This window comes from Anser anser (genome assembly GCF_964211835.1).
Source record: "Anser anser genome assembly, chromosome: 10".
NCBI classification, from domain to species: Eukaryota; Metazoa; Chordata; class Aves; order Anseriformes; family Anatidae; genus Anser; species Anser anser.
Genome location: NC_139730.1, coordinates 1,490,899 through 1,511,998, shown reverse-complemented (window position 1 = coordinate 1,511,998; position 21,100 = coordinate 1,490,899). Strand labels below are relative to the sequence as shown.

Here is a 21,100-nt window from a genome sequence, read left to right as displayed (position 1 = left end):
AATTCATTCCCAGTGGCCCATTTTACTCAAATAAGCCACAGAAAAAATTGTATAAAAAGATTTATTGAAATTCATCAATGACAAACAGACATAAAACTCAAAGTTTGGCTCTTCTGGGAAAAAAAAAAAAAACTGTTGCAAATGTATTTATACAGATGAAATATTGACTAGGAAATACAAGTCACTTCTAAAGCTATTTTAAAGAGGGATATGAAAGTAAAACTGTACATTCACTAGGTATTTTCAGTCATTTTACTGACTTCCACTAGGTAAGAAAATACAATTTTGTATTAGTATCTCGTGCTTGAGTGTATGAAAAGAAACCTCCTACCCTACATGCTGAACTGCCTCCTGTATTTAGGTTTGTAAAAATTTTCAAAGTATATAGCACAAGTGGAAGTAGTTTCTCATCACTTAAAATTGACTAGGTGTTATATATTACAGACCAAAATAGTACACACCTTATTTAAAAGGGTTGAAACATTTTTTTATTACAATTGTCAAATTCATTTCACTAGTAACTCAGGAATTAGGAACACTTTTTATATATATTTATATATATATTTAAATGCCTGCCATTTTCAGTGTATTGGCTATACCCTAGCCAAAAAAAAAAAAAAAGCAACAAAACAAACAAAGGAAAAAACACAACACATGGGGAAGGAGGGGATTGCAAATTCACCCCACAAACCAGATCCAAAGGAACACCCCAAAACAAAACAAAACAAAAAACAAACAAAAAAACAAAACAAAACAAAAAAAAAACATTTGGTCACTATTTACAAACAGCAAAAGAAAAGGTACCTACAAAAGCAGGGAAAGCATTGGCTGAAAATGGCAGTCATTCACGGACAGGCAACAAAGAAATCACTTTATCAATATGCCATTCTCACACCTGTTGCTGTGGAGGGACGCTTTGCCCAGATTTGAAGCATCCCCCAAAAATGCTTACAACGTATTTAGTGACTGGCAGCGGTGGAAAATCCCAACAACCAAGGATATTCGGCTGTCTCAGAACAGAATATGTGTATTTGGGGTATCATCCACTGATCTTAACTTTTTTTTTTCTTTTGAAAGATGTCCAACTATCCACTCCAATAATAAGAAACAAATTACCACTTGGTTTATACTTACTATTGCAGTTACAGGGACTAAGAGAGGGACAAAAAGAAAAAATTTAAAATGAATAGGAGGAGGAGTGGCAGTAAAAATAGTATTTTATTCCCTTGCCCACCCAGTCTGCTTCTCCCTCTCGTTCCCACAGCAACATTACAATCAGAAAAAAAAAAAAAAAAGAAAAGAAAAAAAAGGTTGGGGGTGTGGGGAGGGGAAATACAGGGTAAAAACAGTCAAATCACAATAGGAAATTTTCAAAATAGGTTATTCAGTTTAGTCATCTTCATCCCCTTCGTCTTCAGGTTCTCGTTTTCTCTTCTGTCCCCGTTCTTCATCTGAAAAATAAAACACAACTTGAATTATACGGGTGCTCCCACATGTTGCTGAGAAGCTGAACAAGTTCAACAAGCTCCTACTTTGGCAACTGGCTTGCTATCAAAGGAGCAGGAATAAAAACATGAGCCTGCTTTATATATATATACATATATACATATATATATATTTAATCTCTAGGAAAAAACTGGATTACTGCCGTACCGGGCTCTTCTTCGTCTTCGTCATCATCTACCTCACCATCGTTATAGCCTTCTTCATCCTCCTAGATTAAAGAAAAAAAAAAAAGATATTTAAAAAGTTGGTTTCAGCTCAGAACCTTTCACAATTTGGCAATATCCAACAGCATTTTACAACAGAGAGAAAAAGTCCTTGAAGCATCTTAAACAAAAAGCAAACAAGAAGGCAGACACTTCCCACACACTTATATAAGTGTAGTTGCTGGAGTTTTTTTGCAGCAGCATAACTGGACTCCGGCCCATGTTTCATTGCAGAAGGCTGTAGCAGCCACTTCTAGCTTCCACTCCTCAGCAAGTAAATGGTTTCACAGTTCAGCTGCCATGAAGCTGCAAATTTTGCTATGACGTCCTGAGCTTAGCAAAACGCGGTGATTGCTACGGGTGGTCGCCCAGTGGGAGCAGGCGCGTGCTCTGGGGGTAAGGAGAGGTGCAAGATGAGCGGACAGCTCCAGGTTCTGGGCAGCTGGCCTTCAACAGATATTTTAGCCCCATTCCCCGTGGTTCTGCTAAGGGTGAAGTCCCAGCAGAATGCGACCAGCTCACACGCAGCAGCTGGACTCCACTACGAATTCAAGCATCCCGAAGAACCACAAGACGCAGGTACAGGAGGAACCTCGGTCTCGGAGCACGGGGTCAGTAATTCGGGTACCTCTCTCTGTGCGTAAATCCAGCCCTCCAGAGGCCCCCACGCTAGGCCTGCAGACGTTCCTGGCGGCACTGGCACCAGCCCAGGCAGCAGAAATGATTTCATGTCAGCGGTCACTAGATGGCAGCTGGCTCATAGACAGGCGCGCCTCAAAGCCACCCCCTGTGACGCTTCTCAGGTTAAAAAAGCAAGCACGCGCATCCCGTACCAAAACCCTCCGGTCTTTGATCCGTTTCTTGCCCAACTATTCCCCGTTAGCGTTCACTCCACACCCGTTATTAGCTGCGTAAAATCCTTACCTCCTCTTCTCCGCTTACGTCCTCCTCTTCTCCTTCCTCCTCTTCCTCCTCATCTTCTTCGTCTTCTACTACCTGAGCGTCATCATCATACTCCTCTTCTACACAGTCAAACAAGATTAACCACTCAGACACTTAAAAGTTTATTTTTTTTCCCCAGCATTGCCATCTGACATGGAAGCTCCTACCAACACGGGGAGCGAACTGAGAGCATCGCTTTGAGGCAGCGCAGAATTAAAGGCAGCTCTGCAGCTGCTAGGCAGGGCTGGGCAAAGTCCCGTGCCTCTTCAGCCAAGCGACGGGGCAATGTGGCAGCTGTGCCCGTGGTCAGAGCTGCTGCAGGGCCCTGACAAAGTCACAGCAGCCTCAGGAGTGCTTCAGCTGCTCCAGCTCCCACCACTGATGTGCATTTCAGAGCCCGTGGGACATTTGCAGCTCTTCGTCTGCAAGTGTCCATCTGCTCCCAGCAGAGACAGGGCACAACTTTACAAGCCAGCCATGCTCTGGGAGCCCTCCCCGGGGGATGCTCCTCGCCTTTACGCTACCAGAGCAATACAGAAGGGTCACACACGAGCCACCACGTGCATTTAAGCACTTTCCTCTTGGCTGCAAACTCAACGAGCCCAAGCAACAAACCAGGAATGTTTTCCATGCTGTGGGAATGGCGTTTTGGAGCTTTTTCATGCATTGCAACACAGGCTCAGACTTGTGCTCCGAGGAAAAGAACCCACCCCTGCTGAATTTCTGCGCTGCTGGATGACAGCACCCCTCTGCCTGGCACCGCTGCGGCGCTCGCCCCTTTCACCAGGGCTCGCATTCAGCACTCGAGGGAAAAGTGCAAGTCCAGCTATTCTGCTTTTGCTGCGCAGCTGGGTTTGAAGAGTCTAGCAAATTCCCCAAACTCAGCCTGACGCCCATCCAGCCAGCACACTGATGCCTCCGAGTGCAGCCCGCCAGGGAGGCAGAACGGCACCTACATGCACTGGGACGCACAGTTCACTTTCCTAGCATTAAAAAGGTGCTCGCTGCTTCATTACTGCCTTTCACAGAGCTTGCCCCAGGAAGACGTCAGCACTTACCCTCTCCTCTCTTCCACCCCATTTCAACCAGTTCCCTTTCTCTTCAAGGATAAGCTATACCCTCCTAGTAATGCCTTGGCTCCTCTACTCGATTCCTCAACTCAACCACTTTGTCCTATGCCCACTCTGCTTCTCCACTCTGCCCTCCTCCATCAGGGTCTACACAACCACACGTGGCTTCCCTGATCGTGTGGTTCCTGCAGCGTTTGTTTGCATCTCATCTTCTCTTACCCATTTCTCCCTTTTGTACTCATCCCCCGATGTTTACTGTTCCCTGAACATTTCCAGCATCTCACTGCTCATCTTACTCCTCCTCCTGGCCCCTTTCTCCTACCACCCTTTCTCTCCCCATTGTTCACTAGAAGTAAGACTCAGAACCTCTCTCGAGCCCTGCCCGTCTCCTTTCCCCTCGTTCCCTCAGAGGACACGGAGGTATTTCTCCTTTACACCGGTCAGGAATGAGCTGCTGGAGGCCCTTCTGCTGCCAACAAGGCGGAGCTGGACACAAAACGCAGCACGTCAGTCCCTCCACTTACGCACACCAAGCAGCACAAGTCACGTACCGTCTTCATCCTCCTCCTCGTCGTCTAGGCCCTCCACGTAGCCCTCCGCGTCAGAGTCCGGCGCTTCTTTGTCGTCCCGATCTTTCACTAGAGATAAGACTGAGAAAGTAGTTCTTTCAGGCCCTGCCCCTCTCCTTTCCCCTCGTTCCTTCAGAGGACACGGAGGTACGTCTCCTTTACATCATCAGGAGCTGCTGAGAACACCCTTCTCTTGCCAACAAGTCAGAGCTGGAAGCAAAATGCACTAGGCAGCACATCGCTCTTTTAACTTACGCACACCAAGCAGCACAAGTCACGTACCATCTTCATCCTCCTCCTCGTCGTCTAGGCCCTCCACGTAGCCCTCCGCGTCAGAGTCCGGCGCTTCTTTGTCGTCCCGATCGTAGCCATCGAGGTATGTGAGTTGCGGGAGGAGCTTGAATACGTTTTCTCTATAATCGTTCAAGTTGGTTACCTCGCAATTGAAAAGATCTAAACTCTTCAGGTTTTCTAACTTTTTCTGCAAGGAAAAAAAAAAAAAAGCCTCTGAAGCCCAGTGTCGCAATAAACCACTACGAACAGACAATTCGACAGAGTTAACGTGTTCATGAGCTTCCAGGACAAAAGGGGTCATTTCGTTCTCTGCCTCCTAAACTGGGGTGGGACAGAAATCTGCAGTGCCTGGCCACTGCTTCTGCGCTATCTGAGTGGAAAACGCCCTTAAGTTCAGCATCTTGCAAGTGGAAGGCTGAGGTTTGGGAAGAGGTAAGGGCACAAAATCACACGTGCTGTGAGGGACCGAGCTAAGAATAAACAGCGGTCCAGCGAGTTACCCTCAAAGAGCAAGGCAAAATATTGGGGCCAGATACATACAGAGTACTATGTTCAGTGGAAAAAGAAACAGCCCATTCTTTAGACACGAGATTTTTACTAGAAGAGATTCTAAAATTTTTGATGATGGCACCTTTGATTCTAGATGGAAAAGAAGGCTTAGAACAGGGAAAAATATTTAATTTATTAAATTTCTTATAAATAAATTTTAATATATAAAATATAAATATTTTATAAATATTTAATTAATTTATTTTTTGGAGGAAGTGGGCTGCATTGCCAGCAGCACTTCCAAGTACTAGCAATAAAAGCACAAGCAGAGCGGTGAAGGATTTACGTCAGGTCTTATGAACTATCTTCCTTTTGGAGTTTAGCACACAGAGCAACGGTGATGTCAAGAAAACAAGTCTGAAAGGGGGAGCAGTTACAATCCTCTCTCTCAGTTTAACTGCCCTACTCTCCTCTTCTGCTGGAGGAAAGGCGAGCCAAGATGGGCTCACTGAAAACTGCTCCTTGAGACACTTAGGAGCAAGTATTTGGGAAGCAGGCATGAGCTGAAACTCTTTGTTCCTAGAAAATCAAGGACACGCAAACCAAAAATTTGGAAGTAGTACTAAGAACCACTCCTAGAACTGACAGCTGAAGGTTTTTGGAACGCCAGCCTGATAAACCTGACCTGTGCACTTGAAATAAGGAGAATAATGGCATTGTAAAACAACGGAGTGTAGTGACAGCGAGCAGGAGAGGTGGTGGGAAGCTGGAGGAAGGAGCTGGAGGCTCAGCGACCGCTGCCCCGCTGGGACAAGCAGGCTGAGAGCACGGCGCTGCGGCTGGTCCTACCGACACCCGCACACCCCACACACCCCGAGCAGAAGTGCTGCCTGTTATTTTAGGCCGAATATTTTGGGGACGGTGCATCCAGTCCAAGCAGGGACCCTGGCTATGGGAGACAGACCCACGACACGAGCCAGCCGCCAAAAGCCGACTCTCGGTCATTCCCTTCCCTTGGATTACCGCGGTGCAAAGCCGCTGCGCTTCCAAAAGGCACTGCTTGGGTGAGAGCAGCCTGGGGGCTGTCCCCACTTTGCTTGGGGCCAGGACAGGTCCCCGGGCTGCTCCTGGCAGAGGGCCGGCCGCTAGAGGGAAGCAGCAGCTTGCACTCCCCACCGGGATGCTGCACCCTCGGCTGGGTGTCAGCCCCACGGCACGGGCACCAGGCTGCGAGATAAGCACCAGAGCCGGAGGCATCCAGCTGCGAGCTCGTTTGGAATTTCAAAGCCCAAAATATCGTCCCCACCGCGCCAGCACGTTGCCCCTTCTCATCACAAAATCACGTTTTTCTTTCGCTCCACGCCGCGCCGACTTACCAGAGGTTCTATTGTACCGAGATCTTTTATTTTGTTGCCACTTAGATTTAGATGCGTGAGGTTTGGACACTTTTCTGCCAACACTTCCAGTCCTCCTGAGATTCTGTTGTCACTTAGCTCGAGCTGAAAGGCACATAAACATCTTGAGTTTTTAGTGCAAGCATGCATCACAAAGCAGTTTGGTCAGTCATTAATTAAGTTAGGCAAACAACTGTTTTACATGCAGTATATTGCGAAGGGAGAGAGAGGGCATGCTGTTTACCTTCTTAAGTTTGTTTAACTTTGGTAAGTTTGCAACTGAGGTTAAGCCTACGTTGATTGTACTTAAGAATTCCAGCTCTTCGAACTCATCTGTAAGGCCTTCGATTTTGCCTTCGTATGACCTGCAGTTGTCAAGAACGAGTTCTTTAACCTGGAAAAAAGAGCAATGCAAAAACCCGTGTGAGAACCTCTGCGCGGGGAATAAAGATTTCAACTCCCAAGCAAAGGACGACACAGCTCAGGCGAAAATGAAAAGTATTCCATCAAGTTGGCAAGTATGCAAAAGGTTATCTCCCGGCTCTGAGCCCTCATTTTGCCAGCATGCCAGGTTAGCAGCGTTTCAAGAACACGGTTATTTGGCTTTGCTTCAGCCGCTCACCTTCGTGTTGTGCTATAAATGGCGGAACCAAGTCAGAAACATTAATCCTGGCTTGAGTTATTTGGTTGTTAGGAGTAGGCCCGTCTTTGGTAAACGCGGGCAAAAAGCACTCCAAAAAAATACGAAAAGAGGATTTTTAAACTAACCTACCACTCCGACACCGTACCAGTAGCGTGCTGTCACACCGTGTCACCGCTCGTTAAAATAGCTTCCTGCTCCATGCAAGAACTGTTCGGGCTCTTCAGGCGTGCCGAGACCAGGGGCTGCTCAGGCAGCCCCGAAACCCAAAGGGGGGCACGGGCAAACCTAACCCGGACCCCCCGAGTCTGCCCCAGCCCCTCCTGTTAGGGCTGCCCCACTGCACTTTAGGTGAAGACACGCTCCAAGGAGGTGACTGCTTTCCTGGGGAATTACAAGGTGCGATCCACACGATGCTGGCAGGGGAAGTTTAGGCTGCTGCTGGGGAAGCATACCCCCCTTTCTTATCTCCCCTGCCCCATTGCAGCCAGGACGTTCAACAGGAGGGGTGAGATAATGTCCTGTGGGCCTGAGCAGCAAAGGACCTGCCAGGCAGGGCTTTTTCTTTAAAAAAAAAAAAAAAAAAAGAAAGAGAAAAAGAAAAAAACCATCACTGCCCTTTTTTGCAGGTGCTATCTTTAACGGACACAGAACAACAGCATCGATGCAAAAGAAGCCGAACGGGCCCCACCCCGAGCAGAACTGCGGGTTTCACCCCAGGGCCGGGGCAGCCCCACAGGAGCAGCAGAGCCTGGACGGGCTTTTTTGGGCTCTCCGTCAGCTCTGCCCCGAGCGCTGTGACTCCACAGGAAGGCCTCACCCACGGGAGGATATTCAGACGTTTTCATACCCAATGAGGAATTTCTGGGGGTTACTTTCTGCCCGGCACGCAAATAAATACCCAGAGCGCCACGTCCCGCTGCGTGCGCCGCAGCCGCCGGAGCAGCCCCGAGCACCGGGCTTCGTTTCGAGGCCTGGAGGAGGAAGAGGACGCTGCTGTTTGCAGAGAGGACGGGATAAAAGGAAGTTTGCAAAAAAGGGTGTATGTAGAAACATGAAGCAACTGTTCAGTTCGCACCAAGGACAGTTAATATGCAAATATTTAATTTTCTTCATTTTTTGTTATCGCTGTAGTGCCGCTGCACGGAGGAGAACCCTGTGTAGTTTTACAGCTCCAAATAACATCCCTACATTTCTAATTAAATCCCAAGCGCTGAAGTCAATAGGGAAGTCAGCCCAAAGCAACACGAGAGCACAAGTGATTCATTGAGAGTAGGAGGATCGGAGTTAGACAGGAAATACGTTTTCCAAGACTCCACAATTTTCCTAGAAGAATTATGATAGGGAATGGCTACACAAAAGTCTCCCAGCAGAATTTCAGGCTGGTTAGAAGAAACCAAGGAACGAGTCAGATGCTCCAGCTCCCACATACGTCTATTCCACTGAAAGGCGAAACAAACCAAAGAAAAAATTGAAATTTAGATGGCAGGAAAGCTGATTAAAGGCAAATATGCCTATCTCCCTGCTGTATTTAAGTATCAGGGTCCTCCAGCGAGATCAGCTCAGGGGCAGACGCACTCAGCTGTCTCAAACATCTGCTTCACACACACACAGAGCTCCCGCCAAAAAAAAAAAAAAGGAAAAAAAATTTAAAAAACGAAATAAAAGAAGCCCCACCCCGGAGCCAAGCCTCCCAGCAGCGCATCTGCGCCTATCTGCCCCCGTCCTCGCCCCGTTATCTGCGGGGGCAGCGCGGGGCCAGCGCCCACCTCCCGGGGGGGTGGGTCAGGGATCGGCTCCCCTCCATCCCCACGGCCCCGTGCAAAGGCCCGAGAAGGAAATTTGTGACAGCACGGTGGCAGAAAAAGCCAAGTGGCTTCTACTTGTAGGTTGCTGCTTTCAGGGCAGGACCGCTGTTTGCTCTCTGCCCTTCAGGAGCTCCGGTTCTGACACCGAAGCGCACCGCTCTCTTCTTTGCTGTGCCCAGAACCGAGACACCAGGCACGAGTTCAGCCAAAGCAGGGGAAGCTCCCAGGGAATAAAACTGGTTTGCAAGGGGTCGAAGGCTCGCTCGCATCCAAGGGCTCCATCAGGGAACGGCAGCGTGGGCCGCGAGCGCTCCAGCAGCGTTATTTCGGGGCTCGCGGGCCGGAGGTGCCCCAGCACACCGAGTCGCTCCTGACGGCACGGCACACAGAGCAGAGCTCACGGCAGACCCAAAATGGCCTTATATTTATTCCAGGAGTCAGGGATCCTACGGCAAGCACCCACGTGAGAATAAGGATGAAGGGAAGCACGGCTCCTCCCGGCTTCACTGCGACGCGCGCTCCCCGTGCCATCGCAGCCAGTCCTTCTCCCCGCAGCGACGACTGCCACCAGCTCAGACGGTTTTTGTAAGTATTAAAGACACCTTCAGCAACTCGCCCACGTCTCCTTAGGACTCGTTATTTGGTGACTGATGAGTATTTGGCGATTAATGGGAGCCCGCCAGGCAGCGACATCCCATCGGTGAGCAGGCACGGCCCTTGGAGGCCCCTCGGGTTATCAGTGGGACGCTTTTCCAGCTTGCTGGCTGCCAGGCAGGTCTGCCCCCAAACTTTGCCCCCTTCTGAGGATGCTGGGCCCTATTTGAGGACAGCCCAGGACAGCCCCAACAGAGAAACAAGCATGGATGTAACTGGGAGTGTAGGGAGAAGCCCAAAGCGACCTTAGTGAGGCCACATTCCACCTGAAACAACTCACCGCCACAGACGTATGACACAGGGACTGCAAACCCGTTCCTCCTCCGCATTCAGAAATCTGCATAATTTTCGGGAAAATCCCGGCCCCTGAATCACTCTCTGAACATCCACTGAACTTCGCAGGAACGCCCTGTCAAGGCGCAGTGCGGCTGCGGCTTCTGTACGCGCCGTCCCTCGTATCCTGTCACCGAATCCCAGAACAAGCCTCTGCCTGACGCGAGCCAGCGCCTTCCCCGGGGCCTTCCCGCAAACTGGAGCGAGACGAGCGGCCCTCAGCAGGTCCGAGGCGCCGCGGCTGCGTCTCGCTGCAGCCCACGTAACGTGGGGTACGGGTGCGCAGAGGGAACCCAGGGCAGCAGCCGACCTCGTGGGGAGAGGCAGGCGGAGGCGCCGGGGCCCTGACCCGACGTGCAGCAGCCGCGCGCGGCCAGGCCCGGCGCCACCGACGCCACGACGCGTTAAGCTACTCGAAGCGCTAATGGGAGCGGGCACTAATTTAGGAGCAAGGCAGACCATACGACACCTGTGCTCGTCTTTCCTCCCTCCTCTTCAAAACTGCTCGGTAGCGGGGAAGAGCGGAAGAGCACCGCGCCAGAGGCGGCCAGCCACCGCAAATAACGCTGCCGCGCTCACCTCAGCAGCCGAGGGGGCACCCGCAGGCGCCTAGCAGAAAACCTAACGCGGGCGCAGCTCGGCCGGGTCCTGCCGTAACAGCCGTGCCTTCAGCAGCACCGGTGGCACACGAGGCACCGTCCCTGCCCCGGGTAAGGGACACCCTGCGTTGTCCAGCTGGCAGCGCTGCCTCGGCCTCGCCGCCCTCGCAGGTGCTTCCTGGACGTCTGCGCCTTTCTGCCGGAGCGTTGCTTTGTGGTTTGCTGGTATCGGGGCCTTAGCACTCAGCGGCAACAGGCGTGCACACGGGGGGATCGCGGCTTCTTCAGCAGAGCCTTCGGATGGCGAGCCTCGGGCTTCTCGTCCCGCGGTCGTCCTGGTTGCTGTTTCCGACGGTCTCAGACGCCTTCGGATCGTGACATCGGGCTGCCGGTAAGGCGCTGTGCTGCCAGCTGCGGACTGCAGCATCCCCTGCGCCTCTCCAGGACTTCCCTGCCATCACAGCGCCTTGCTGCCTGCTCGATAACCGGGGGCTGTCTCCCAGCACGGGTACCGCATCGAGCTGTACTCCCAACCACACACAGAGGATCCTTAACAGAGCCCCGGTGCGTACTGCGAGGCTCCAGCTTATTCCTAGGGCAAGCACGGGCAGCCACGTGGAAGCAGCCACTGGGTTTCATGGGAGCCTCAGCAAGGAGATCACAGCTCCCTGCACATGCAGGTACGGGGCAGACCCTCCTTCCCCTGCCTGCCTCCTCCACGCTCTGGAAGTGACCGTACTCCTGCGATATCACCGCGCGCGAGCAGCGGAATTCAGTTACACACGGACGGCCACCATGCAGCACAAGTTAGCGCCTTAACCTTTAGTCTACACTCCCACAGCAGCACGTAAAACAGAAGAGCCTCTGCTTCCAGAAAGCCTGCAGCCCATGGGCTGCGAGAGCCAGGGAAGCGGGACTTGGGTCCTGAACCCAGGTCCGTGGCTGAAGGCTTCGCAGCGTGGTGGAAGGACACAGCTGCGAAGACAGCTTTTCAACAATTAAAGGCGAATTTCCAAGTACCGTTCTGCTGGCTTTACAAGCAGGAACAGCGAAGGCTGTAACATCTCATCTCCAGCACAACGGATGGGATGCTTTTGAAGTGCACGTTGTATATGGTACCTCGAGGACAGGGATATCCCACTCTGCAGCATTTTAACCCAAAAAAACTGGTAAAGAAGAGGGCGTTAGCTCCGTTTTGCACTGCTTCCAACCAAACGAGCTGGGGAACGTTGAGAGAAGTCCTTTGTACTTCTTAACCCAACGGAAACTTCATCTGGAGGAGGGCAGAGCTGTGGAAAGCAGGGAGGAAAGAAGAAGGGAATCCTGCTGTGCCAAGTGGAAGCCAAGTCCAAAGGACTTTTGAAAGCACAGTTTTGTTTTTTTCAGTTGTACAAACGTTTCTTCAAGACACTTGGGTTTCTGTCTTTGGGTTTGTTTTCTTTTTTGTCTCAGAAGCGTACATAGTGTGTGCAAAGCCCTGCATCGCCCCATGGTAAAGACCGAGCACGACCTTTGCTGCCTGTTGTAACCAGAGTGCCAAAAACTGGGCTCCTCCTGTGCTTACGCTGTGTTCTGGATCTGTTCTCACGCAGAGCTGGGGATCCTCGAGCAGAAACGGATCTCCTTAGGTTTCTGTTCCACTCGGTTTGTGCCTCAAAGCTCCAGAGAAGCCAACCACCCATGGTCAAGACGCTCTCGTTTGCTGGGGGCAGAATGGGTTTGACAAGGCTCAAGACACTGCCCAAGGCTCGCAAGGAGCCCAATGTTCACGTGGAGCTGCCCGGGGACGGCAGGATGTTTTCCGCGCTCAACTTTAACAAGCTTCTCCCAAAGTTACTTCTGGAAGAAGTTAAACGTTGCAAAAATTTTCATTTCAGGTACTACCTGCAATGTGATCAGGCCAAAAATGCTTGAGCAAAACATTTCATTCGGTACCTTGTGCTAACAGAACTGCTCTGAAGGCTCAAAGACACGGTAACTTCTGCTCTCAGATGGTCACCGAAAGGTAACCAACCTAAAGACCCGACTTTATTTTTTTATTTAGATAAAGACAGCACGTAAACACGCCATTTGCCAGCTGCACGGAGGACAGATCCTCAGCCACCCGAGAGCACCCCGTGGTACCAGCACGCAGCAGAGCCTGGCCACGCAAAGGTCATCTCCTGGTGGAACACGGCGGGAGATGGAGGAACGCGGCACAACCTCTAACCCGCCGTGGAGCACGCCGATGAAGGCGTACCCGAAGTGCTGCTCGGCCTCCCCAGGCTGGCTGCAGAACCCGGCTGTGCCCCCCCTGCCCCTGGCACGCTGCCTGCGTGCAGGGAGGGAGGGAAGCAGGTGGCAGGGCACCCGCTGCCTCCTGGCGTCCTGCCACCGGGATTCCCCATCGGCAGCTCGGGATCGCCCGGCGGAGACGCTCAGGGTGAGGACTGAGCCACACGTAGAGTATTTCCTACCACGAATTTAACAGGGAAGGGAAAATTCGGTAGCGTTGGCGTCCTCTGACCCGCCGGCCAACAAACGCGTGGCAGAATGAAACTCACGGGCACCAGCTACAGGTGACAGCCGTAAAGGTTGATTTTGTTGGTTTTTTTCCCCCCTTCACCAAACCCATGTTTTACCTCGGATTTTGATATGTCCCCCTCAAGGTTTTATTATGAGCAGCTGAGATGCAATAAATAGATTTTACTCACTTGCAGTACGTCTTAAACTCTGAAAGCCACCTAGCCAGCTACCAGGTACCCTGCACAGGCTCTGGTCAATCTGCGAATCCTGGGGCAGGGAGAAACGCTGCTCGAAGTACGGCCACAAAACACAAACCATCCCCCTTTTGGTACTACACGATTCACTGACGCTGACCAAAGCCCTTTCCACTGCAGCCTGGTCCGACGGCAACCCACTCCATGTCCAGTTATCTTGCCTATTTTGTATGAGATCACGTGAATTTACCGTTGGGCTTCAAAATTCATCTAGGGTTTCTCCGAATGATGTAACCCCAAGCTTTTGTATTTGAATTCCTCTTCTGCATATCTTTCCCAGGAATTCCCTCAGATTTTAGAGAACAAAAGAACTTCCGATATCACACCAACGCGGTTTAGGTAACTGGCATTTTTCAACGACAGCATCAATACGCATGGACGTTTTTCGCTAGAAGCAGCAGCGTGCATTAACAACCACACGACGAAGAAACTCCGAACATTTTCTAGGTTACAGTTCGGCAGTTTTCCAACCTCACCCTTCCAGCACTAAGCTCTGCTGGCAAGGAGTGCCCATGGGGATGAGGGGCTGTGCACCAGCCCCAACACCAGAAGCAGCATGCGGCCATCAACACGGCACCGCACTTGGGACAAGTGACCGGGGAACAGCAAAAAAAACCATTTGCCCAGGGACCAAGAACAACCCAGTGACCACACGGGCACCACTGCGGGCTGCTGGCCCGGCCCTGGCTCTAGCAGTTTGCTGAATATTGCTGTACACAAGCGCGATGTGATGCAACAAGAGCGGCTGAAAGCCACCTTTTAAACTCCTAGGCTGAAGACAGCGCCATGCTAGGGATCCCCACCTGAAAGCCGGGCTTCGTTTATGCCTGCTCCCAAGAGGCTGGGCACAGCAGGACCTCCTCCTGGCCACACCACAGTGCCAGGGCCCCTGCCTCTCCTCTGCCCCAGCAAAAGGGAGGGAGCAGGGCAAGAGCGACGGGGAAACGCGTGCCTTTTCTTTTCAAAGTCTTTGTAACTGAAGCTACTCGCTCTTCAGAGCCAGCATAAGGCTACTTGCATAGCTCAGAAAGATCTGGCTGAATAGCGATGCATTTACTTACATACATACACCACAGCCATAAGCCCTGAGAGCAACTAACACAGCTCCAACGCCCCTTCACTCTGCTCCTGCCAGAAACCTCCTGCTCCAAGTAAAACACATAAGCGGCAGAAGGGTTAAGAGTCGTCGCGGTTCTGAATGCACCTCACACCCGTATCTAATTACGAAGCCTTTCCAGTACTCCAAAACTTCCAGAGCAGATAACCTGCTGCCGCCTTCCTCAAGGAACAGCCCCCCCAGCCAAGAAACCCCATGAGTCACATAAACACACTTCCACACGTTTACAAGGGTCACTACAGCCATATGCATAAGCAGCACACTAATTAATAAATCAGGAACAGACTTTGGGGACACAAAAAGCTGTTCCGTTCAAAAGCAAGCCACTGGCTTCCATTTGGGTTTCTCCTGCTAGCAGCAAAACTCTGAAAAGACCCCGAATATTTATTTAGACAGAGGCTCGTAAGTGATTAAACTGCTCGATCTTTACATTAAATGCTTTTTAAGTTTAACAGTGATGCTGGTTTCTTCTTCTTTTTCAATAGATAGTGTCACCTATTAGCTGAGCACCCGGCTCTGCCCCTGGCTGGGGTGGCTGCACGTGGGTCACTGCAGCTCCACGTCTCGGTTTGTTCGAGTTCCTGACAGCACGTCCAGCCGTCAGCCAACACAACAGGACCGAAAGAGATGGCACTGCACCTTCCCTTTGAAAATCCTTCGGTTAGAAGCGATACGTACTGAGCTGAACCACTTCGCCTTGTTCAGCCGCGCGTGCTCCACGCTGCCCTCGGACGACGTAGGGACGCGCATAAAGAAGGAACGCTGGCTTAAATTAACACCGGCTTCAAGAGCCGAACAGCTAATACAGAAAGCAGGCTCTGAAGATGTCAGCTGCTGCAGAATGCGTTAGCAAATCATGCCAGCAAGAGATAAGCTTTTCCTAGCTCTTTTATGGCTTTGGAGGGAAAGTGTTTGATAGACCAAGCCAATGGACGAGTGAGTGCTGCAATAGAGAGGACAACTTTTACTCGGGGCTGTGAAGGCAAACCACTGAGGCTTTTTTTTTTTTTTTTAATATTTCAAAGGTCATCCTTACATATGCAAGGGCTTCACAACCGATTCTACCAACTTAGTCAAAAAGTACAGGCGACGTATTTACTGACTGTTTTGTCTGACTGATAGCCGAGCGAGAGGCCAGGACCACCTCCTTAGGGCACCATCCCCACCCCTGCCACGTCTCTCATTCATTCATTCAAGCATCCACTCGTATTTTGCAGGTCCAGCTCTTCTCAGGCTTCTCCAGCTCAGCAATTCCTGTACCTGTAAGGTGGGAGGACGTGGGGGAGGAAGGAGTAATCCACGGAAAGAACGAAGTGGGAAGAGCTACTCGACATCAGCCTTCTGGGCCGTAAACATTGAAGAAAACCACTAATAATTATACCACCATTTAAATGAACAATTAAAGATGCATCACTGGCATAGATAATACAGTCTTTTAAATACGGTGGAAATTAAGGTGAAGTCCTCAATCCCTGCGTGTAAGTAATGTTACTTTAAAACTCTCAGAAGTTCTGGGTGTAGGTTTTGAGGAAGGTATATCCTACCCATTGATACATAGTGCACAAATCCTGCTGCAAGGATAGTTACGCTTGACTCAGCCACATCACCTATACCGTACGAGGTTTGGACTAAGCAGCTTTTTTTCCCCTCACGTCAACCTTGTTTCTTCAGAAGATGCATTTCCTGATGGTTTACAGTACAATTACACCATTTAAAATCCAGCTATTTCTCTTCTTACTTCATTTTTATTAAGCCAGTTACAAAATAAATAAAATTTAAAAAAAGTTCTGGATACAAAATCATTTGTATGGTTCAGGTGTGTAACTGTGACTGCACTTCAGATATTGCTGATATTACATATTAGATAAAAGCTACCTCTGTTATATTTACGCCCTGCTGTCAGCTACCTAAGTGGTTAAATGATTGAAGTCTGCAAAAATCCACGATAACCTGCACGTGCCGCATACTTTGTATGTGCTGATCCCGCGGCACCCTAGACACTACCACGCAACCCACTTGTCCCACTTTGTAACAAACCTGGAGTAGATCCCCTTTCCACCCATAGGTGGTTCAGGTGGGGGAAGAATAAGAATGTGGGTATCTGTGCCCATTTACAGTACCCAAGCTTCTTTAAAATGCAGGTCTTTAAAGGGATGTGTATCCCTTTAAACTCTTTACTGTTATTATGAGCATCACACCAAGGAACTAGCTTGGGGAAAGAGCTTTTTATTTATATTCTTCATATGCGAGCACACTTTGCATAGATGCTTGCACTGTATTTCCCTTCAGCGTTAAAACCTACAGATAACCAGTGAGAAATCAGAATTCAAATAAGCTTTAAAGTGCAACAAAGAGTTGGAAGAACTGTAAGAAATACCCAGTGCTGCAGTCAGTATTTTATCACTGTCACAATTTTGAGCTGATAAAGCTCCTTTCAAAAGCAGCGTTCAATCCTCAGACTAAATGAACCAGCATGGTAGCTCTAAACCACCGGAGTTTTGTGCATCATTTCAAAAACGTACCTCTGCGTCCCGCAGCCAAGGAGTCCCCCTCGGTACCGACCTTGTTTTACTGCCTCTGCGTGGTACTGATCGAGCTACGTACACTGGAATGAAGAGGAACCCCCTCGAGTGTGCCCAGGTGAGCATCCTCTCTGTGGAGGTCAGTGCTTATTCCACTACTGGCTGATGGTCTGGAGGAAACCCACATGAAAAAGTTGTATCTGGCCAATTTCTGGCAGGCAGGGACATGTGACAGGAGACTACAGTGACATGATCAGCAAAGTGCCAAAAGCTGAGTGCACTACCGTAAGTGACCATGTAATGTAATGGGTTAAAGAAATTGAAATAACCGGGCTGGGAGTAGATGTGAAAGCTCAACTGTGGCGGTGCAGCACAAATTTCATGCACCCAAACCAGAGATTTCTCACCAACATACACAAAACCACAACCAAGTTTCTGATGCTGTGTAACCCCAGACCTCTCACCAACAATGAATTCATCTAAAAACGAAGTGAGGAAAAAAAACACAACCCAGCAAAAAAAAGAGTCTGAGGAAGAAATAGCTACTATACAATCCACTTTGAGACACTTATATTACATTTTATTAGCTAACATGTAACCTTACAGGGTTATATGACTTAGCAGCTGAAGTATTACATAGTATTCTACATGAGGACTGTATTAGCTAACCCAAGGCATAAAATAGTCTCGTAAGAGCAGAAAGAACCCCAACACCTTATCGACATCCTCTTACCTAACCTTGATTTACAAAAAGTTCTGATCCTGCAAGCTCTGACAATGGATTAAATAGGAGATGTATGGCAAAAGTTGAGCACGTATAGGGCAGAAGCTCCAGAAGAAGTAAATACACTTCTACTTGTGCAGTTATTTCCACCAAGATTTATATATGTTACACTTAAAACTTTGAAAAGGATGATCGTTCACAGATCACACAAGAAACACTGTGCATTTATCAAAACAAAGACTAACACAAGCAATTTACAGAACCGTCCTGTTCATGCCCAAAGACTTATAGAAATCCATAAACAAATGACACCTGGCACTAGACCTGCTTCTAAAGCTCAAACAACTCATCTAAAGCATGAGACGGATTCAGCTGAGTTATTTTAATGGGGACTTTAGAGAAACAGACTTCAAACTGCACCCTTAGCTCTCCACAGCGCAGCAGCACGTGCACGCGTCTGTAATCAATGCTCGTACAAAACTGATCGTAAACAGAGCGGCGTTCCCAAACGGCATCGCCCCCCTGTAGGAAACCAGAAGCATTTACTCTTGTAATGGACGTGATGGACCAACGGACCTTGGGAGGACTGATGTGCACAACTCAGTGACAGAACTAAAGGCTGACAGGTTAAAACAAACAAGCAAACAAACAAAAAACAGGTTAACCAAGCACTGTTTTACAACCCACTGGTGGATGTTTCTCAGCTGCAGGGGAACAGAGAAACACCACCAAACCGGGGCTCTCTCCGCTTGCTTTTGCATAAATCCGAACTGAACAAAACCCAGATGTGTGTTGGGGGGGGGGCACTGTCCAGAAAGCATTAAGGAAAAGGATTAAGTCTTTGGACTGTGGGTCTGCTTAAAATGGTGAACAAGCCTCCGGCATCACACGCGTGAGGCAGCGAGATGCAAAAAGTAAAACCAAAAATAATAATAATTTAAAAAAAAGATAAAAAACTGCCTTAAAAAGATTTAAAAATATATTAAAAGGGTGGGGGGGGAAAAAAAAAAAAAAGCAAAGCGGAGACCTACCTTCCCGCCGGGCCCTGCCCAGAAGAAGGCGTTTTCCCGGCTCACGGCCGCAGCGCCCCCCGCCCCAGCGCCCCCCCGGGCGGGCCGCGCGGCCCCCCCCCGAGCCCGGGGGGGTGGGTTTGAAAAAAAAATAACGCTAAAAGGTTCGGAGAAGGCGGCGGGGGGGGTGATTTTACCCCTCGGGGCTCGTCCCGCCGCCGCCGCGGCTCGTTGTCAGAGCCCGGCGACAGCGGCGACAAAATGGCAGGCGCGGCGGCCGCCCGTCATGTCGGAGCCGCCGCCGCCCGGCCGCCCCCCGCCGCCCTCCGGTCGCTGAGGGGAGAAGCCCGGCCCCGCTCCGCCGCTGCCACCCGGCCCGGCCCGGCCTCGCCGCCTTCCTCCTCCTCCTCCTCCTCCTCCTCCTCCTCAGCGGCGGCGGCTCGGGAGGGGAGGACACAACATGGCGCCGCGTCCTACTTGCGCTGCGCCGTGGCGCTGCCGACGCCAGGAGCCGCGGCCGGGAGCGGCTCGGCCGGGAAGGGGGGCGCAGGGGGGCCCGGCACCGGCCCGGTTGAGGCGGCGGAGGGCGGGCGGCTCCCCCCCCCCGGCCCCCCAACAATGAGCCCCGAGGGCCGGCCAGGGCCGCACCTCGCCGGGGCCGGCGGCGTGTGCCGCTACGGCGGGCGGGCGGGCGGGCGCCCTCCTCCTCCTCCTCCTCCTCCTCCTCCTCCCGCCGCCGCCGCCGCTCGCCCAGGACTTTTTAAAGTTTAAAGAGCAGGTTACATAAATCTGCCCGCCTTTGTCCCCTCAGACGTCGCGCTGGCCACCGAAAAGCCGCGGGGCCGCGTTCCAGCCGCCTGCCTCCGCCCTCCCCCGGGCGCCTCCCGGAGAGGTACGTTCCCCTCCCCGGCCCCGGCCCCGACTCCAGCCCCGGGGCACCCCCGCGGGCCCTTCTCCAGCCGCCCCGAGGCGTGTGTCCCCCCTCCGGGACACCGAGGGGCCGGGGCAGCCCCCGCCGCCCTCAACACCCCCCCCCCCTCCCCGGGCTGAGGAACGGGGGCTGGGGGGGGGGGGGGGGGGGGGTGCCGGGACCCCCGCTCCGCGCCCCGGGTTCGAGCCCCGGCCCTGCCGCCGCCGCCGCCGCCCGCCGGAGCGGGGCCCGGCCGCATCTGGGCACCCCCCCCGGCCGCGGACTATTTTCGTCCTGACAAAGTTTCTCGCCGCCGTTTATTCGGGGAAGGCGCCGAACACAACAAGCCCCGAAGTCCAGCCCCGAGGGGGGGGAAAAAAAAAAAGAGGGGGGGTGGGGGGGGGCAAAATGGGGAGGGGAGGGAGAAAATTAAAAAAAGGGGAAAAAATAAACAAGAAAAAACACGCACACACACACATCCAGCCTTTTTGTGCGTGTGTGTGTGTGTGTGTGCGGGGATGGAGGGGGTGGAGAGTGCATTTATTTCTTGCAATATTTTTTATTCCGCGCTCACACTACGGGCAGCGATACCAGACCTCTAAAAACGCTAAGTATTTGCTTAAAATTCTTTCCTTTTATCTTCTCAGCATCTGGAGAGAGGGAGAGAGAGAGAAAGGGCGCGTTCATGAGGACTACAAAGTTACAAATATGGCTCCCCAGTCTCTCCTGCCTGATCACCGCACAGAAACGAAGACGCACTTCAAACTAAAACCCTTCGCAACTCACTCGCAGCCCCTGCCTGCTCTCCCTGCCCAGCGCCCGGTACAAATATCCGCGAACTAACCACGCCGGAGAGGAGCACCAACTTATTTTTATTTCATGCACCGCGAGCCCCCGTTAATGCGTCTCGCGCCGGCGGGGCGAGGAGCAGCCCCGCAGGTCCCCGTGTCCGCGTGTCCCCCCCCCGTAAAGCACAAGGCGGGCGCCCCCCGGTCGTCCCCCCCCCGCCCCGAACCGGGCACCGGGCACGGCCACGCACAGGTAGGCACCTCAAGGGCAGCAGCGGCCCTGCCGCCTTCCCCCCCGCCGCCCCCTCCCCGATCGCACCGCACGTTTTCGATGCTTTTTTTTTTTTTTTTTCTCTCTCCTCTCTCCCCCCCCCCCCCAAAAAAAAAAAAAAAATCATCATCATCATCAAATAAAATGTGGGATGGATTTTTTTTTTTTTTTTTTTTTTTGGCATTGCTTACATCTGAGGGCGTCCTGTTCCGCAGCTCTAAGTGGATCCTTTTCTTCATGTCCATGGCCGCGGCTGGCGGGAGGCGCTCGCTGTGCCCGGCTCCGCTGGCGTGGTGACCCCGCTGCAGACCCCCCCCTCCCGAGGCCGGTGCCGGGAGGACTCGGAGGGCTCCACCAGCTCCGCTCGGAACCCCGAGCCCAGCGCCGCGGCGAACACTAACCTGATAACTGCGGAGGCGGGCGCTCCCGGGGGCTCCGGCTTGACTGACGCCTCCCTCCGCCAATCGACGCCCGGCGCCGCGAGGCCCGAGCCAATAG

The 21,100-nt window shown here is 51.6% G+C and overlaps 1 protein-coding gene across 2 annotated transcripts; it reads right to left on the bottom strand.

The window, feature by feature from the left end:
• Nucleotides 1-47: 47 nt before the first annotated feature.
• ANP32A (acidic nuclear phosphoprotein 32 family member A) lies at nt 48-21,026 on the bottom strand. 2 transcript variants are annotated; one of them, XM_083849702.1, is made up of 8 exons: nt 20,794-21,026; nt 6,712-6,861; nt 6,450-6,572; nt 4,573-4,771; nt 4,273-4,371; nt 2,634-2,731; nt 1,654-1,714; nt 48-1,451 (listed from the first exon to the last, which is right to left on the bottom strand). In XM_083849702.1, the coding sequence occupies exons 1-8, from the start codon at nt 20,845-20,847 to the stop codon at nt 1,390-1,392; spliced, it is 846 nt and encodes a 281-aa protein (XP_083705828.1). In that variant the 5' UTR covers nt 20,848-21,026; the 3' UTR covers nt 48-1,389. The 2 variants fall into 2 exon arrangements, with proteins under 2 accessions (XP_083705828.1, XP_083705829.1); XM_083849703.1 differs by having other exon boundaries at nt 4,273-4,359; nt 20,794-21,012.
• Between the last annotated feature and the right edge of the window lie 74 nt (nt 21,027-21,100).